Consider the following 19,885-nt stretch of genomic DNA (forward strand, 5'->3'; position numbering starts at 1 on the left):
GCAACAAGCACGCGACGTGACTAAAAACAGACAAACTGTTCACCACACAAGACAAACAAACAGACAAACGCAGTGTTTTGTATGTTTTGTATGTACTATCCGAAATAGATTAAATAAATGATTGAATTATTCTGGCTCCTTCTAAACACTCGATCCGCGAAGAGGGCGGAATAGGTCTATCAATCGACTGAGTTTGCGTCGTTCTAACTTCCGTTTATAATATTAGTCATATCTGGAAATTCCCAGAAATCGGTGACAGCAAAAGATCTTGTATACTTAACTGAAATTAATACTAATACCTCCGTACGCGGCTTGCATTTTTTTATACAGACCTAAAGGTAATGTTGTAGGCCTATAGAAAATATTCTACGGTTTTAACAATAGATGAGCGTGCAAATTTGTCTATGACTATGACTATGACTATGATACTGATAGGTTATAGACCGGGCATAAGGCCTAAATGTATTTTTTTTCTTACTGTAGGCGTATTTGTATCAGTCTATGTGCACTAATCTGCCCTATATACTGCAGACAGGTGCAAGCAAAGATTCTATATAATTGTTTTTGCTTTCCAATTAGTCGATCTATAAATTAATTTCCCGGCATAATTTTTAATTTAGGCCTATCATATCAGTGGTGGGATAATTTAAATTGCACATTTTAAAATCCATGCTTTTTTATACACATCACATGTATGTTTTTCACACATATTCATTCCACATTGACTTTTCGTAAGTTCATATTCAAGCAAAATTTGATTGTCTTTTACTTCATTTTTAATACTGTCCTTTTACTTTTATGTGACTGTATATTTTTAAAATCAGAGTTTCGATTTTTGATCCGATTTAGAATAATCAGCCATGGACGAAATTTGCCACACTGAATTTCAGAAAAACACTGTGACATCGATACCTTCACCTTCACCATTTGCTGAGCTAAAATTAATAAAAATTGTAGACAACGTTAGGAAATGGAAAAGTACTGGTGTTCCTGGTGAAAGTAAATATGTGCTTCCCAGAATTGTTGTTTTTGGAAAGTACGCATGTGGAAAAAGTTCTTTTCTGAATAGCTTACTTTGGGTTTCCTGGTGAGTTTATTCCAGAGGTTCCTTCTTCTCGTCAGAACGGAGGAGACGGAGGAAATACAAATCGACTTCGAAAGGTTAAAATTGATAACATGGAGTTTGTTGATACAAGAGGATATCCTGCTGGAGCACAGTATACCTATGATGAAATCTACCGTATTTTTAGTAAGTTTACAACTGTAAAGTATAAGGCCTAAGACTTATTTGTAATTATACTTTAACGTTATATCCATGTCTTATCTATACGATTGAGGTTTGGGAGTGGGGGGAATTCGGATGTTCAAAGGGTGTGCGCAAAAGGAGGCTCATGGACTGAAAAAGGTGTGGATGTGGCTACTAAAGAGACTGTTTTAGTCATGGCAATAGATGAAATGTGCCTGATAATGAAGTTTCATGAGCCTATTTATTGCTAGCAATAAGGGTCGGAGAAGAGCTACGAGCTTGTACACAACATGCTAAACAGCGCTAAAACAATCCCAAATTAACTTTGAACAACACAACTATTTTTATTCATTCAGATGGATACAGAGACTTTATTACAGATGTAACTTGGGAGGAAAAAATTATTATTGTTTGGACTACTTGAAACCGCCTGGTCAACCGATGGACTTTCCAGTACTCGTTGTTAGGTATTTATTGAATTAATTATAGACCGTTCATCAGTACTGCAAAAGAGAATTTACTGGCACTGTTCAAAATTGTATCACGTGCCTCCTTGTCTAGTAATATAAACATAATAACGTAAATAAAACATTATAATTTTTTTTTAGTACAAAAATTCCAAATGACTCTGATTTGAAGAGAGTGATAGCCAACATAAAGGCTGCCTCAGGTAAAATATTATGCTATTATGTTATTACTATATGAATATGAATTCCGAATTAAAGATGGTTTGATAATGATATTATAATATGATTCAGGGTGCATTCCTGTCATTGTTGTGACGTCGAAACAGAAGATGTCGGAGAAAGACCAGACTCAAATGCACTCTTACGTCACAAGCCTCGGTGAGTCTAAATCTCCAATTATGTTTGACTATTTTTTTTGGGGGGGGGGGGGGAGTGGTAAAACTTAACCTTTGTTATTTCTTGTTCTTTGTTTTTAACTTAATAAATATCAAAGTATAAACAGTGGAAGACTTTACTGCTGTAACTTCAAGGCGAGCCAAAGATGCTTTAAATACAATTATTTATATAAAATATAACGATCTGTGCTGGGGAATTGGGGTGGGTGGTGAAAATTAATAATTTCAGACGAGGCGAGTGCCTCGTCTGCCTCAATGCTGACGGCCCTGAACTTTAACCATGAACGATCGTTAAGATTTGATTTTTCATTTTAATTATTTATTTATTATATTTATCATCATTTTCTCGTCAATCATCATAAATTTAATTTCATTCAGACATCAACATAATTCACTATTTATCATGTTATACTCATCAATGTATCAGTTCCAATGTTTAGATGCCTTTTCATAATATTAATATCTTTATTATCAATATTTTATATATCATAAATAATATGTAGGCTTAAACCACTCACCATTTTCAACAATAAAAAAATTCATATAAAAAATACCAGTGTCAAGAGCTTTCCCTTCACAATAGTTCTCAAATCGTATAATATTATTATAAAATTATTTTTATTATTTCTTGTTCTAGTATTTCATCTAGTATACAGCAGTAGTCTATAGCTCTGTTCCTATCAAACTTTATGTGACAGAAAAATGTGATGTGCCCATATATGGATATGATGACGTCCTATCACTACCATATTTGGGTATATCACTACCATATTTGGGCACATCACAGTTTTTTTTGTCAAAGTAGATTGATGTAGACAGAGCTTTATATATAATATTACTTTATTGTATTTTATAGGTGCATCAGTTGCGCTATTCGTAGAAAACTATCTAATTGACGATGAGGGTGAAGGTCCAACTGCAGATGATTTGGATTTGAAAAAACACACCGATTTGTGTAAAGTGATTCAGACAATCCAGCATGAGTTCGACGTACAGCGACAGGCTGTAGTCGAGAGCAAACCAGATTGGAGGGCCTACGAGCAGACTATTATGCTTATGCCATGGCAGTCGCTATTGGCGGCCGGTGCATTGGTCCTACTGGCAGTTTTATTAATGTTGATGTATTGGCCCTTTTACTAATTCCAAAAAAAATTAAAAATAACAGATTTCGAAAAAAGGTGGGTCATTTTGAAGTATCATAATAGTTATTAACTATCACCAAAAATTTGTCGAAAAAAAAATCGTTTAACTGAAATACAGACTTCCAGTCAAAGTTTTCGATCAAAACATATCCCATAATGAAACGCGCTTGTTTGGCTACTCTGTATGCATAATCATAAAACTTCCTCACGATCTGTGTGAAAATACCTTCTCAACCGTGACGAGTTGTAAACAATCGTAATTAGCATATGCATAATGCGTACTCGTGGTTTGAAATCTTTGTTTACTTTCGCTCGCGACGATTTTCCAGACGAAATGTAATCAAACTAATTTACCTGTTAATTACGTAAACTTGTTGCTTTTGGCTTGAATTTTCGACTTAAAGTGAATAACTTTAATATCACTTTGATATGGCCAATTTAAATTTATAATATTTTGACCTTCATTTTTTTGTGTTTCAAGGGACAATACATCTTTAAGATAGTTATAATAATAGTGGTGTAAATGTACACATGTATCATAATAATGTACTACATATTTTAAATAGTAGTGTGGTATCCATTTTAAATAGAATATTACATTTTAAATGCATGAATGTATTATTAGAAGAATGGTTTATAAAAAGGGCGATTTGACAAGAGTATCAAAATACATCGACGAACGATTTTGATGCTAACCAAATGCTAACCATGCATAGGCCTAATGCTAACCATGTATAGGCCTAATGCTAACTATGTATAGGCCTAATGCTAACTATGTATAGGCCTAATGCTAGCCATGCATAGGCCTAATGCTAACCATGTATAGGCCTAATGCTAACCATGTATAGGCCTAATGCTAACCATGCATAGGCCTAGTGCTAACTATGTATAGCCTAATGCTAACTATATATAGGCCTAATGCTAGCCATGCATAGGCCTAATGCTAACCATGTATAGGCCTAATGCTAACCAATAGGCATAATGCTAACCATGCATAGGCCTAATGCTAACCATGCATAGGCCTAATGCTAACCATGCATAGGCCTAATGCTAACCATGCATAGGCCTAATGCTAACCAATAGGCCTAATGCTAACCATGCATAGGCCTAATGCTAACCATGCATAGGCCTAATGCTAACCAATAGGCCTAATGCTAACCATGCATAGGCCTAATGCTAACCATGTATAGGTCTAATGCTAACCAATAGGCCTAATGCTAACCATGCATAGGCATAATGCTAACTATATATAGGCCTAATGCTAACCATGCATAGGCCTAATGCTAACCATGTATAGGTCTAATGCTAACCAATAGGCCTAATGCTAACCATGCATAGGCCTAATGCTAACCATGTATAGGTCTAATGCTAACCAATAGGCATAATGCTAACTATATATAGGCCTAATGCTAACCATGCATAGGCCTAATGCTAACCATGTATAGGTCTAATGCTAACCAATAGGCCTAATGCTAACCATGCATAGGCCTAATGCTAACCATGTATAGGCCTAATGCTAACCAATAGGCCTAATGCTAACCATGCATAGGCCTAATGCTAACATTATAAATTATTTATTTGGTAGCTCATAGACAAGGAATTTTAATAATGCAATAAAAACTATTGTGATCAACCTGAGTAAACAACAATAAAGTTACAATCAATTGTAAAGTTAGATTGGTGTGATAACCTTTGTTATGAGAAGGTTTCTCCCACTTATTTACTTGATTTACTTGATGTTGAGACTTATAAAGCCGAAGCTTGTGTGTCCCTCGGTGTGTTTCTATATATTATCTTGTCTGCTATAGGGGGCAAACTTGCAGAAAGAAGTAGACAAGTGTTTTTCCAGCCTTGACTTTTTTTTTCCTACGTTGAAAATAAGAATTTTAAACAATTCTATTTTAGATTTCTATATAAAAAACTAAAAAGGACAGGTTTTCTGATATTTGATTGGTTGGAAGGTATACGGTTTAAATCTGGCAAAATAACAACATTACTTGAACCAAAAGGACTAACAGAAATTACCCCACCCCTGAACAACCCAATAATTTGATAAATCGGTTATTTTTTGTGTTTACAGAACTTTACTGAATTGTGAAACCATGTATTAGTTGGTGGTGTCGCCAGCAAGGGGAGAGGGCCTACATGGTTTCTATCCCCCTCGTCGGGGATACACAATGGCCTCGAATTACGCTAGTTTTGTTGTTCAACTCGATGATAAAACAGACAACAAACTAAGAATTTAAAATTAACCTGTACAATTTTTATTGCAAGTGAAAAGATGCAGCAGAGTCGCATATAAAAACACTTGATTCTTAAATAAGTGAATACACAGAATACATTACAAAGTACTGGAATTGAACAGAGTACTTATTAATTGATTAAAACTGACTGCCAAATGTGGAAAAGGCACCCTTATTCATTATTATCTTACAGGATATGTGGGGGTACCAATCATGACTTCATCGCAAAACTTAAAGATGAGCATAGTTAGTTTTTAGATGAAACTTAAATGACATTATCGTCTTTAAGAAGAAATTGTAGATGACATCATACCATGTTTTAAGTCACAATGAGTGAGTACTTTACTTTTACTTTTTAAGTAGTTATTATATATATATATTAGAGATTTATTAAATGATTAGAATAGATTGAGTAGGCCTATTATTATTATTATTATTCTTATTTTATTATTATTATTATTCAGCGTTATCAACCTGATCGAGTAAGGAACAAAGGATCTTTTATATCTCTCGGTTCTACATCTAATAGATCTATAAAGATCATTTATAATAGTACTAGAAAGTGTAGACCATGGTTCTCGGAATGATAATGACTCGGGTAAAAAGTTTTAGAAGGACATTCTGGCCTGGACGATTTCGATCGGTTACCATTATTTAAATGCTTTTGATATTCGTAAAACTAAACCTACTCACTAACCTGTTTCACAGTGTCTTAGATGATTAATAGCGTTTTACGTATAGTGTTTATTGTAGATATGAAAAGTGGTAAAAAAGAATTAACAAATGTTAATGAAATCTACTAAAAAATAGTATAATTGTGTTATAAATATAATACAATATTGTGTGTATAAATGTGGATGGGCGTTAATTAGATGGTATTTGGATGGGAAAGGGGGGGGGGGGGTGGGGCGTAGAGTGGCGATAATTATTTTAATTGATGTTTTATTGGGGAGGTGTTCCGGGCGTTTATTCAAATAAATACCATTCTAATCGGTATAGTTAATACATTATTCCGCGACACAGTGAGTCGTTTTGGCCTAAGAACAAAGATGTTTTAAACGGCTTGCAATATGGGCAGAAGTATCCATCCATGAGTCCTGGCAGCTTACTCAACAACTCGGCTATCGGGGTTTCATTCGATCTTAAACAAAAGCTCTTATCATCAATTCTCTCGATGTAATTTTATATAATTATTTCCCACAATAATACTCCTATGTTTTATGAATGTATTTAATTTGATCTTTATGTACTACAGTACTATACCTTCACACGCGCGGTCCGAAAATAAACAAAAAACCAAAATGACTCTCGCCACCAAGCACCAACTCAGTTGAAACAGGGAGTTGTTTTACAACTCCCTGGTTGAAACCAACCATGCAGGGAACTTGCAAGGTGATTGACGCACCTTACCGTGAACCCGGAAATTACTTACCGCGCGTAGAGTTAAAATTTACCGATTGAAAATTTCTTATAAAACCCTTTATAATATCTTCCTAAGATAGAAATATGGAACAATAGCGTCGATGTGAAAACTAATGTTATCAAATCTACGTTTCGCGGTACATCTGAGATAGATAAGGTAGGTATCCATGGAGGAGATTTGTACCGAAGTTTTTGCATTGTGCTCGCCTATGTCAGAATTAACCATAATTTATATATAGATAAACAATACAAATCAAACAATTCGCTTCACGAAAGCACACCAACTTATTTTGTTTTCGACTACAGCCTGTCGATGTACGTCATACTCTTTTTTTATTTTTTTCTGGCTTCCAAGTTAAATCAGTACCATACGAACCGACTCACCTATAAAGTACCCGATTAAGTATAACAAAATACGCAACAGCAGTATAAATAATAGTATAAACAATACAAATATAACAATTCTCTTCACGAAATCACACCAACTTAGTTTGCTTTCGACTACAACCCTTTGACGTACGTCATACTCTTGTTGGATTGTCTGAATCACTTTACACAAATCGAGGTGTTTTTTCAAATCCAAATCATCTGCAGTTGGACCTTCACCCTCATCGTCAATCAGATAGTTTTCTACAAATAGTGCCAATGACGCACCTTTTAAGTAAAAAATAAATATGACCCGTTTTAATAGGTTTAATGATAAAGAGGTTTGTTTTCTGTCAATCAATGATGGAGAAATAGCAATATGTTGACAGCTACGTGAATTTCAATAGGCCTACAAGAAATCTTTTTAATATAAAATCTGTTTCAAAACTTTGATTAGGCCTATGGCTCATCATTATAATAATAAAGGTAAGTACCTGATTTTCCAAGAGCATTGCTAAAACTTACAGTTTCTTAATGTTTTTAAATTTCACATAACACTCACAGACTCGGTAACCGTATTGACTAAATAATAGTACCACAGCTCAAGGTCAGTTTAAAGGGGGGTGGGGGAAGAGCCACTGAAGATACTCACCGAAACCAGTGAGTATTGAGTGCATTTCAGTCTCTTGCCCTTCTGGTATCTCTTGTTTTGACATTATTATGACAAAGAAGAATATTCTATTAAAATAGGCATAGGTTTTATAACTAAACCAATTTTATCTGGAGATAATAGAATGGTAGACAATATTTTACCTGATGCAGCCTTTATATAGCCTACTACTCTCTCCAAAACTGTGTAATCTGGGTCTTTTGAACTGTGAAAGTGTAAAATGTCATCATGATCAGTTATGCTTACTCTTCTTAAATCATTTTTGTTTTGTTGAAAAATGATAACTTATATTGTCATTAATATATGTATCAATATCTTATTACTACTGTAGTTACAGTATAGTAACAAAATATAATTAGGCCTACCTAACAAGAAGTACAGGAAAGTCCATTGGTTTAACAGGCACTTCCAAGAAGTTAAACCAATTTGCTTTCGGCTTCCAAGATACATCACTTTTATAATTGCGGTATCCATCTAAATACAAAATGTATCTTTAATGTGTCTTTATAAAAACAAAAATTAATAATGTGTTTAAAAAAGAAGAAGTAGTAAAAAAGAGTAGTCAAAAATCTCAATAGCATTTAATCCAACATGTTGGCAAATATGATATTAATGTTAGCCCTTTAAGAATATATATAGCGGACCAAAGACATGATGATATTATTTTTTTATTATTTATACTTTTCGAAATTTCTAACTTACTACAAATACGGTAGATTTCGCCATAGGCATCCTTTGCTCCAGCAGGATATCCTCTTGTATCAACAAAATCCAAATTTCCAATTTCAACTATTCTAAGTTGATTCGTATTTCCGCCTCCATGCTGTCCTCCCTTGCGAGAAGAAGGCACCTCTTGAACAAACTCACCAGGTGACTCTTTACTTTGAAATTTTGAAACCCAAAGTAAGCTATTTAAAAATGAACTTTTTCCAAATCCGGACTGTCCAAAAACAACAATTCTGGGGGGAACATAAGAACCGTTTTCACATGAAACAGTGGATCTCCACCTCCTGATGTCAACTGCCATTTTCTTTAATTTTGGCTCAAGTAAAAGTTGTGATACAGTGACTTTCTGAAATCTGTCCATGGCTAACTATTTGTTTTTATTGAAAAGAGCTCTGAAAAATATTCATTACAGTCATAATATTAGTAAATATAAATTTATGCAAGTAACACAGACACAAACAAACAACATGTTATGGTATGAAAAGTTCATTGGCGCAATTGTGATTTTCCTAATCAAAATTAAATATCATCAAAATCCCAATAGAACAAGTACCTTACTTAGAGTAAGGATTGGAAAGGAATAGGCGACCCAGATAAAGACAACAATTCACAGATTTGTTAAACATTCAAATTGTTCTCCAGAGGTAGTGACCAACCCAAGGGTACATTTCTATTGACCAACATAATACGGTTTTTACCGTATTTTGGAAGAATGGTATTTTCTTGCCAACAGATGGATTCTTGTGCTGGTTGCTGTTTATGTGATGGAAGTTTAGCGTTTCAAAACAACGTCTCAAGTCGTATAATATATAAGCGTCAGCGTTAACACAACTTTCACCAAGCAGTTCAACTCGTCAGAACAAAATATAATAGTCCGATAAGGATCAGAGCGATGGCTTCCAAAATTTGTGAACGTGTGAAATAGAAAAATACAATAAATGTGTTCCCATTTGTGATTACGCAATACAACACTTTGCGTCAAGACGTCTCGTGCGTTGCGTTCTAGTGGGAACCACGCTTATAGGCCTATTAAATAATTTCATTACTTTTAGGTCTGTACAAATAAAAAAGCAAGTGTTAACAGCCGCATACGAAGTATTTAGTCAGTAATTCCAGTTAAGTATACGTCCTATACGCGATCGTTCGCTGTAGCCGATTTCATGGAATTTCCAGAATGACTAAAACGGAAGAAGTTACACGACGCAAACTCGCAGTTGTTCCTTATGATCTGACCTTAAAGGAAATCCACCGTGATTAGTCATGTTTGTCGGGAAGTATGATATTTCCTGATGAAAATAAAAATGTTTTAAAGCGACTAACTATAATGTATATTTCGTCTTCCGGGGCTCCGTGTGGCTCTTAATGTCTCTCTCTTAAGCTTGGTTCCCACTAGCGACGCAACGTATTGACGCAAAGTGCTGTATTGCGTGATCACAAGTGGGAACCGACGACGCAACAGTGCTGCAAACGCGGGGTAAACCAGGTCAAAGTCTACGGCATGCTAACATTGACGCCCAAAAACAGGTTTGATTTCACGCAGGCGGGGGCAAACACAATTATTGGAAGAGCATTTTCTTACGTTGCGTAGGTTGTGTTACGTTGCGTCGCTAGTGGGAACCAAGCTTTATATCGCTGTAACACCGATAAGACTGAAGTCCTTTACATATAGCCCAAACGTCATGCAAACATGCCCATAATTGAAACCATTCGTGTGGGAGACGCCTGTGTCATTCCATCGTCTGAGGTACGTAATGTCGGCGTAACATTTGACTCCGCTTTATCCATGAATAGGCATATCACCAATATTAGCCGAGCAGTATCTTTTCAACTCCGGAACATCAGGGTAGTTAGACGTTTCTTAAACGAGGATGCACATTAAAGCTAGTGCATGCCCTAGTAACATCCAGATTAGACTATTGTAATGGAGTTCTTTATGGATTGCCTCAAACCTCTATTAGAAGACTTCAACTAATAATGAATAGTGCTGCCCGTCTCGTCACTCGGACACCTAAATTTCAACATATCACCCCGTTCTCCGTCGTCTCCACTGGCTCCCCGTTGAAAAGCGTATTGTTTTCAAAGTTCTTTTATTTGTCTTCAAATCCATTCATCATTTTGTCCCCAGCGTATATTTCTGAGTTAATCAAGTTTCGCTCGGCGACCTGTACTCGTTCCCTCCGGTCAACGTCTGACTTAACCACTCTTGACTATCCACGTTGTAGATTGAAGTCATGTGGGGAGCGATCTTTCGTGGTCGCTGCTCCAAAATTGTGGAACTCTTTGCCTTTAGTGATTCGTGAGTCTCCCTCCGTTTCGATCTCCAAAGCTCACTTGAAGACTCATTTGTTTCGTTCTGTGTGAATTCATTACTTTTTCATATACATTTTATTCATTTTATTGTTTGTTAGGCAGGATAGTCTGATGCTCACATCACTATGACACTTGTGAATACAGCTTGTCCTGACAAGTTAGTGAAACAGTGTGGTGTTGTGAGATTCCGTTTTCGGACTTTTTCTGTTGTCTTGGTCAATTTATTCGTTTTTTAGGCTATTTCGTGGTTTATTTCATCTTTCCCATTTTATTTTTTTTAAATAATGCTTTTGAACGTTCGTCGTTTGATGATTTACAACTTTCTTCTTATATTTGCCCATTTTGTCATTTATTAAAGTAATATAACATGGAAATATCTCTTTAATTTAAGACAGAATTATTACGAATTGCGAATATTTATTTCGACTTACCCGTAGGCTTTTTGTAAATAGCAAACAAATATTTATTTTAAAATCATATTACAGGTGCTGTTTGCCCGGATCTGTGGCATCCTTTTGGTCGCAAATGCTACAGATTATTTGAGAACCCTCTCAACTGGTTTGATTCTTTTAAAGTATGTAAAGTTTAGCGACTGTGTGAATACAGAAGAAAAACAGAGGATTATATCTGAAATGTGCAACGTTAATTGCAACGTCTGGATCGGGTTTAACGACATACACGTTGAGGGTGTAGAAGTGGGCATCTGGAGCAGATGATAATGATTTTACTAGTACGGTATATTAGTTATTTCTAAAAAATGTTTATAATTTGGTTGCGCAAATATACCCCCTGGTCCGTACATAAGGGAGGGGTGAAATGCATGGCGGGGTTAAGAGTTGATAGCTATAATCAAGGATTATTAATTTTGCTGGATGTTTACAGGTACTATGGTTTACTCAAAATTGTGAAATTAGTTTCTATTTTTGTTTAGAGCTTTGTTTGAACAGGGGCGTTTATTTGAGGTGGCGTATATTCCAAATGATGTTCTATGGGGGCGTTTATTCGAAGGGGGCGGGTGTATCGGTATTCAGTTGTTGTGTTTATCAAAAACATAATACATGTCGGTGATCAAAGAGTCCTTGCGGAATTTGCAATAGGCCTACCCTTTCTTTGGTTGTTCACCCGGCCTTTGTTTTTGTAGAGAAGCATGTCTTTTGTTTTGTTACACATTTTATTTTAATACTTTTTTTGTTTCCTATTATTTAAATTATATTCAGAGAAGCATATGCGTTCATCGAAACAAATCTATGGACGCAACGGTAGCCCAGCCTGCTTGAAGAAAAGTGAATTAGCTGACCCGACACTGAAAAGTTCTAAGACTGTTCGTGTCGGGTTGATTGCTTTCGTCTTTGCATTTCAATCGAACATTGCACTGTGTTTCAGGTTCGGCGTGCATCGGGAAACGCACTAACATGTGACGTCCTCCGGAGTGAAGGAGAGCATGCGCAGTATGAATCTGGACACGATGGTTGTCATATGTTTATCATAATATAGTAACATTTAAATTTAAACCATTTTACATTGTTGACTTAATATACTACAGGAACACCAGCCTATACATACGTTCGAAGTTTTGTTAGAATACACCCCTTTTCCTGTGTTTATACGTAGAGTTAGACATGATCGAATTTAGGCCTACTTACTTTTCGCTAAGCTACATACAAGCACAATCGCTGTGACGTCACTTTGGTAATTGTACTTTTTAAGACATGTGCACACACGAGAGCCGTTGGTAATTTATGCAAAAATAGTTAATCTATGGTTTTAATAAACACCAATATATTGTATATTTAATTAGAGTCGCTGCTTGAACGTAACATGCACCGCAGTAGAATCGCGAATGTTATATGTTGTAGGCCTATTACGTAAGAATAACAAACGTTATGCCTTTTATACTTGTAAGCAATAGGCCTACAATGTGTTTCTTTGCATGCCTGATTTTCACCTTTTATTCTTTGACATCTTCCAGAAAATTTGGGAAATTTCTGAAATGTCCAATCAGACTGATTACGATTTGGTAGGCATAGGCCTATACTGTGACTTCAACGACCTACCCTCCCTTGTGAATAAACCCCCTCCCCATTCCAAACGTGGAGAATTACCTCCATTCAACAACCCCATTTTTCTGTCAAATGGTATATTGAACGAAAGAATTAATAAAATAACCATTGCTACAAATTCACTTTTTTGTCTGTAAATGAAATGTCTGAATGTTTTTTTCTGGATTGAACGCGTCGCAAAACTGTGTTGACGCACGGGTTGCGTCATCCTCCGTTTCGGTCGTTTTTATTAGCAGAAACGCGTTTCCTGGGTATATCGTGACGGTGAATTAAGGATGGGAGAGAAAATTAGAATTCGTCGCTGTCACTTTAACTTTGAAGTACCCGACGTCTATTCAATTCTCATATTAAGTTACCGGATGGCATGCTGTCCAGGTATGTATAATATTAATAATTTGTAATTGTTTAAATACACGTTTATTAAAAAAATCTACTAAATATTGATAAATTACTTTTTGTATGTTCTACTTTACATTCGAGTCACGTATATTTCCCAGTTATGGGTATATAAAATGTGTTGCTTTATTCAATTTTGGAATGGATTAAAGACTATGTAGATTCGTTAATCCATGATGTTGGTAACTTTTGTCTCGCCCCGAGTAAACAAGATAATACATTTTTTACGATGTTTTTAAAAAATAATAATTATGCGAATTGAAGCGAAAAATGTGCATTAAAATGCGCTTAGTAACCGAATACAAACAAAATTCCACGTTTTGAGTATAGACCTATGTGGATTTGAATAATGTTGATCTTAAGATAGTTAGTGATGTAAATATAAACATGTAGTGTACAATGTACTACATATTTTAAATAGTGTGCTATCCATTTTGAATAGAATATTACATTTTAAATGCATGAATGCATTATTAAAAGAATGGTTTATAAAAAGGGAAGAAAATTTACAACGATATTGATGCTAATAATTATGCTAACAAAAATATTTGTTTGGTAGATTATAAACAATGAATTTTAATAATGACAATAAAACTATTGTGATAAACTTGAGTAAACAACAATAAAGTTAAAATCAATTGTTAGATTGGTGTGAAAACCTTTGTTATACAGAGTGCCTCTATACTGGAAATTGTTTTTAGAAAATCAGAATTTTGAGCAATTCTATTTTAGACTTTTATAGAAAAAAAAATAAAAAGAACAGTTTTATTTGGAAACGGCGATGTTCATTTTTTTTCATTATTTATTCGGTCTATTTCAATAATATATACATAACAAAAACAGCTGAAATTGGGGAGACCAGGGTCAACATAAGTGAACTTAATCACTGTAGCTGGGCCAAGTGATTTGATATAACAACAATCATGTTGCAGACTAATTTTGACTCAAATTAAAATCGCCGGTTTAAAAATATACCTTTCTTCCAAAAATACGGTTTTAAAATCCGTATTCTGTTGGTCAATATAAACAGAGCCCATAGGCGAACCATTTAAATATTTAAAAATGTGTGAATTGTTGTCTTTAAATTCCTGTTAAATGTTTGTTAACGCGCCGAAGTGAGGACCTGTTGCGCCGATGATGAAAGAGAGGACATTCCTATCCACAAACGAACCATGTTCTTTGCTATTCACAGACAAATTTTAAAAGTTCTGGAAAATTTAACAATTGACATCGCGATGAGGGCGCTGTATAATATCAACATGTGTTGCCTATGGAAACGTGTATTATTATTGATGTGGTTTCGATCGCGAGGAAAATTTCCTGATTGATTGTAGCGTGGTAAATGAGTTGTTTTAAGAATTAATAATGTGGTTAAAAGGCTGTAATCAGATAATTGATTAACCCAATTGTTTATTCCTTCAAGTTATGGTACGATTCCTTTAGAGCAAGCATATAAATAAAGCTCCATCTATCCGGCCTACTAGCTAGCCTAAGCTAGGCCTAGCCTTACGAAAAAGGCCAGCTTGTTGTGTGGGGGTAAAGAGACTTGTTGAAGGTCGTGACGGTCCAGCACTGAGCAGGAAGAGTTGTAGGCCTAAGCATTATAGACTTACAGTTTTTAGTTTTTGTGATGGCAGACAGTGTCCAAGTTTTGGATCCAAACTATCGAAGACTTTCAGGTCACATACAATCTGGCAGGATTCATAAAGGTAAGCAAGTGCCCATCCATCCATCTGAATTATAGGCCTATTATAAATATATTTATTATTTTTTGTACACTAGGGCCTAGGTAGGCTATATGCTTTGAGAATGTATTATATTACTTCACAATTAAATTATATTACTTAGGGCCTAGGCCTTTATTATTAATAATTATACCAGCTATAAATCTATTATAGGTTCAGGAATCAGTGCTGCTACTTCATCAATTCCAAGTAAATATCAGACGATTGTCGTACCAAACAACGACAAAAAAGGCTTTGGGTCACAGTCTAAGAGGTTCAGCCATGAAAAAGATGTAGTAAGTAACTTCTAGGCCTAGGTAGCCAAATACAAGGTGAAAAGAGAAACTGCATGACATGACATTTTATTAATGTCTATGTTTTTTAGAAGATTGAATATGGTGAATTAAATTAATTACAGTACATAAAACCATTATTCTTACCAGGGATACCTCCCTGCTCTTACTCTTTCATTTCAGGGGGGCAGAAGACAATGGCACCGTTTATGTTAATTTTTAAATAATAAAAAATGTTTTTTTTTATGAAGTTTCTTTTTTTTCTTCTTTTTTTTCTAAGCCAAAAAAAATGTGTTTATAATAAAAGTGTGAATGTACCTATACATATTATAATAATCAAATTACAATTATAAGAAATTGTAAATAGATCTGTGTATAGTGTATACAAATGTTGACTGAGCTAAGGAATGAATGTTTAAACATGCAGTATATAAATAGTTTATACTTGTATTAAGCTCTGTCTACACTATCAAAAAAAATGTGATGTGCCCATATATGATAATGATGATGTCATATCACTACCATATTTGGGCACACTTTTTTTGTCAAACTAATTTGATAGTGTAGACAGAGCTTTAGGAAGTGAGTATGTAATTCCCATTGGACAATAAATTATCTGAATTGCTTTTAATTCTTTTTGCATTCTCTTTCTTAGAATGAAAACCCTGGTCCAGGTTCTTACGTCAGCCATGATCGTGCCACATCTGACAAATCCTCATATTCTAAAAAAGGTTATGGAGTTGGATTTGTGTCAAAGGTAATATTAAGTAAAACATGTAATAATACACATGTGCATTTTAACTTTTTATTTAGGAATTTTTTCACTGTCCGGATATATAAGTGACAATCTGTTAACAAGATGCTCCACATAAACAAATCTTTAAGAGTGGAGTAATTGTTTTGTTTTGAAAAAAAAATACTGACGTCTGACAGGATTTCAACAAATGACTCGATAGCCAAGCATCTTAGCCACCAAGCTACAACTCCACCCATCATATCATTTTTAATATTCTTTTTAATTTTAGATTATCAGATATTAAATTAAAAAGAGTGTCTTGTAATTTTTTTTCAGCTAGACTTAACCGAACTTCAGCTTCTGGAAAAATTTACCCAATTATCCTTTTTAACTAAATCTTGGTTTTTTTTTCAGACACGCCGTAATGTTCGGAATAAAGGCACACCAGGGCCGGGATCGGCTGCCTACCACTTGCCAAGTCTCCTCTCCACCAGGCACGATTTCAACAAAACTACAAACACAAGCAGCTTCCAGAAACCAATTGCAGTCATTGCAGAAAATAAAGCATCTAGCGGTCCTGCACCTAATAAATATGATGTGAGCTGATGTTAATTTCAATGAAAATGTTATAATAACTACTAAAATGAAGTTTGATAGTGTAGATAGAGCTTAGTTATGTCATGTTAATTCATTTAGCACATGAGGGAACATTGTTTAGAACCCACTTCTCGTCGCAAATCAAAAGCTCCCTAATAACTAGTGATTGTTTGAAGATGGGTTCAAATTACAGTAAAAGATGGACATTCATTGGTCAGTGATAAAACAAAATACAGGTCATTGGTTACTGACATTTACAAATAAGAATATTCAATATCATTTTTAATTAGTCAGGTGTTAGCTCAACTGAATAGGCCTACTGTACATTTGAAGTCCAGATATCCATGGAGTACCTGAAATGAATTTATTATTATTTTCTTATTTTTCAGATCTCGGGTCATAGCACCAAAAAACACTATGGAAGCCAAGTTCAGGCATCATTTAGGTCAACATCAAAAAGAGTTGATTATCACAGACCACCTGGGAACTACCCAGGCCCAAGTATGTTTTACAATTAAATCAGTGATGAAATATTTTACTTTGTATAAAACAATATCATAAAAAAGTTGAGAAAGGTATATTAATAGGATCCTTTTGTAGGGTCGTCGTCTGCACCTCATTGAGGCTCTAGGCCTACTCCAGGCCAGTCTGCTCTCAGGAATCTAATACCTCAGCCACTGCCCCATTACTTATATATTATTAGCACTTTCAGAATAGAAATAAAAATTGAAATTCAATATACAATGCATATTAATATCTTACTGTATTCTTTATACAGATCAGTATAACGTAAGTGACAGTTTACTACACGATTCAGTGCGTGTTCCTAATAGCTGCTTTAAATCAACGACTGAACGAACAATGAACAATACAACCAATCTGGTAAGTGATTTTATGACGTTTTCACAATTTCCTTTCCATACTACCAGAAGATAAATGAACAGACTTACTTAGTACAACTACACAAATAAATTATTTTATTATTTTATACAGTATTTCTTTTTATTTATTTTGCATATTTGTATTGTAGGGCCCCTCACGAGACAAGCTATTGCTTCTAGTGCGGGCCCCAGTTATTATTGTCAAATAACTGAATAAATGTGTATGAATGAATGAAAAGGAGGTTTTTTTCCAATCTCATTTTCTTACTACTAGGGGAGAAATTTTACTATAATCACCTTCAAATAATACGTACACATAAACACACTTTTTATATTTTTCTCTGTTAGAACCCAGGTCCAGGCCATTACAAACCTCATGAAGAACCGGAACCAGCCAATAAAACACTGATGCCGTAAGTTACAAGAACATGATTTGCTATACAAAAGAATCTAACAACCTAACTAACAAAAGCTAACTAATTGTTTTAGCTTATTATTGTTATATTCTTGGTCTTGTTTTAAATGAAACACTATTGTGCTTATTCATCAAAACCATATTTTAATATTCTCAAACATTATATTTTCACCATTCTTAATTCCAGCAACTATTTTTCCATAGTCAATACTTAACTGCTCCAGGCCTAAAGCTCTGTCTACACTATTTATGTGACAAAAAAATGTGATGTGCCCATATGGACATGATGATGTCATATCACTACCATTTTGGGCTTATCACTACCGTATTTGGGTACATCACACTTTTTTGGTCGAACTAGCTTGACAGTGTAGACAGACAGGTATACCGTCGGTCAACTGAATGTTCTGTAAATAAGCCCCATATACTAGATCAGTAAATTGCATTTTTCTTTTCATAGGCGAAAACACTACCTATGTATCTCAGCTCCAGCCATGCCCCTACCACCCCCACTTCCAGACCCAGGCCCTGGTAGCTACCAACTTGTTAACTACAATGGCGAGGAGAAGCACTACATGTCCAGCTCAATGTTTGTATCTAACACCAGTAGATGGACAGGTGACACTGTTAAGAACTCAGCTGACCCAGGCCCAGGTATGTATCTCCTGTTTTGCAAAGCATGTGTCAACAGTTGACTGTTTTGCCTTGTGATAAGCGAAATGAATAACTATTGCTTTTCATCTCTTTATTATATGCCTATGTGAGGCTCAATATAATATACCATACCTATAATTTTATAGGTCCATGATTATACTATTATATGTATTGTAAATTAAAAAAATGTTGCATGCATTTGTGGCAAATATAACATTAGTGCAGTAACAAACATTTGGTCTTCGTTGATGAGAATGCTAGAGTATTCATTCTACATAAAAACACAGACATTAATAGAGTTTGTTCGTAGTTTGTTCACCTCTTTCTAATGTAATCTGTACTTCAATGCATACTGTATTAGCTAATTTTAGTCTTTTCATTTTTTGTTTCACATTTTCTTTTCAGCAACATACAGGCCTGGTCATCAAGCAAACCGCCAGTCATTTCTCTACAATGCTCAGAAGAAATGGGTTTTCCCTTAAATTAATATTTCAAAAACAATAAAATAACTAATAATAAAAATAATTCCATTGCTAAAATAGGTGCTTTCTTTGATCCTCCTGAATGCTATAAGTAATGAATTATTTCTGGTTGCTTTAATCCAAAGAGAAGAGAAATATTTTTTCCAAAATATATTGATAAACGAACAATGTGTAACTTATATGCAACTGCTGTAAATATTAATATTATTGTACATTAAATGGTGCCTGTTTGAAACAATGTGAAGGTGTAATGCTGTAAGAAAATTAATGGAGTTAAAATTATGTGCTAAAAGAAACGCCAGAGAGAAGAGAAACAAAACCACAGAACCTAGCAGAACATAACAACATAGCAACCATGATATGTACCTGCTCGATTGCCGGGCCTTCCCCTTGGGGTGCTAGATCAGACTGATGCAAGAAAAAAACAAGATTGTTAATCATCAATTGAGAAAAGGGAACTGATAGACATTTCAAAATGTCTATATAATTTTAAAATAGATATATTCTAAAAAATTGATAGACAGAAAATATAATAATGATAATAAATGCTGTATACATTGCAATTAATAATACAAATAATTTAAGTAACACAGAAAGAATTCAACTTAAAATGAAAAAGAAACATGAAGCTGCGGCTACAATGTTCACCAATTCATAAAT

The 19,885-nt window shown here is 34.7% G+C and overlaps 3 protein-coding genes across 3 annotated transcripts; 2 read left to right on the plus strand and 1 right to left on the minus strand.

The window, feature by feature from the left end:
- Positions 1-258: 258 nt before the first annotated feature.
- LOC144854378 (uncharacterized) lies at positions 259-4,001 on the plus strand. Its single transcript, XM_078712325.1, has 6 exons — positions 259-338; positions 850-1,249; positions 1,603-1,713; positions 1,855-1,916; positions 2,005-2,091; positions 2,965-4,001. The coding sequence occupies exons 3-6, from the start codon at positions 1,688-1,690 to the stop codon at positions 3,246-3,248; spliced, it is 459 nt and encodes a 152-aa protein (XP_078568451.1). The 5' UTR covers positions 259-338; positions 850-1,249; positions 1,603-1,687; the 3' UTR covers positions 3,249-4,001.
- Positions 4,002-6,500: 2,499 nt separating this feature from the next.
- LOC144854496 (uncharacterized) lies at positions 6,501-9,560 on the minus strand. The gene is made up of 6 exons (XM_078712452.1): positions 9,376-9,560; positions 8,654-9,069; positions 8,317-8,425; positions 8,095-8,156; positions 7,388-7,569; positions 6,501-6,530 (listed from the first exon to the last, which is right to left on the minus strand). Exons 2-6 carry the CDS (start codon positions 9,036-9,038, stop codon positions 6,501-6,503), a joined length of 768 nt encoding a protein of 255 aa, XP_078568578.1. The 5' UTR covers positions 9,039-9,069; positions 9,376-9,560.
- A 5,183-nt stretch (positions 9,561-14,743) lies between these two features.
- On the plus strand, positions 14,744-19,463 carry LOC144854010 (O(6)-methylguanine-induced apoptosis 2-like). The gene is made up of 9 exons (XM_078711893.1): positions 14,744-15,152; positions 15,342-15,463; positions 16,116-16,217; positions 16,611-16,793; positions 17,183-17,294; positions 17,572-17,675; positions 18,023-18,087; positions 18,550-18,743; positions 19,149-19,463. The coding sequence occupies exons 1-9, from the start codon at positions 15,074-15,076 to the stop codon at positions 19,223-19,225; spliced, it is 1,038 nt and encodes a 345-aa protein (XP_078568019.1). The 5' UTR covers positions 14,744-15,073; the 3' UTR covers positions 19,226-19,463.
- The last annotated feature ends 422 nt before the right edge of the window (positions 19,464-19,885 follow it).

The sequence above is a fragment of the Antedon bifida genome, chromosome 10 (genome assembly GCF_963402885.1).
Source record: "Antedon bifida chromosome 10, ecAntBifi1.1, whole genome shotgun sequence".
Lineage (NCBI taxonomy): Eukaryota > Metazoa > Echinodermata > Crinoidea > Comatulida > Antedonidae > Antedon > Antedon bifida.

Excerpts from the sequence above, each read along its gene's own strand:
- LOC144854496 (XM_078712452.1), bottom strand. The coding sequence starts at position 9,038 with ATGGACAGATTTCAGAAAGTCACTGTATCACAACTTTTACTTGAGCCA. Across the intron at positions 8,426-8,653 it reads CGAAATCTACCGTATTTGTA|ATGGATACCGCAATTATAAA; the intron begins GTAAGTTAGAAA and ends TTTTGTATTTAG. Across the intron at positions 7,570-8,094 it reads CTATATAAAGGCTGCATCAG|GTGCGTCATTGGCACTATTT; the intron begins GTAAAATATTGT and ends TTTACTTAAAAG.
- LOC144854010 (XM_078711893.1), top strand. The coding sequence starts at position 15,074 with ATGGCAGACAGTGTCCAAGTTTTGGATCCAAACTATCGAAGACTTTCA. Across the intron at positions 16,794-17,182 it reads CTGCACCTAATAAATATGAT|ATCTCGGGTCATAGCACCAA; the intron begins GTGAGCTGATGT and ends CTTATTTTTCAG. Across the intron at positions 17,676-18,022 it reads TGAACAATACAACCAATCTG|AACCCAGGTCCAGGCCATTA; the intron begins GTAAGTGATTTT and ends TTTCTCTGTTAG.
- LOC144854378 (XM_078712325.1), top strand. The coding sequence starts at position 1,688 with ATGGACTTTCCAGTACTCGTTGTTAG. Across the intron at positions 1,714-1,854 it reads TTTCCAGTACTCGTTGTTAG|TACAAAAATTCCAAATGACT; the intron begins GTATTTATTGAA and ends ATTTTTTTTTAG. Across the intron at positions 1,917-2,004 it reads CAACATAAAGGCTGCCTCAG|GGTGCATTCCTGTCATTGTT; the intron begins GTAAAATATTAT and ends AATATGATTCAG.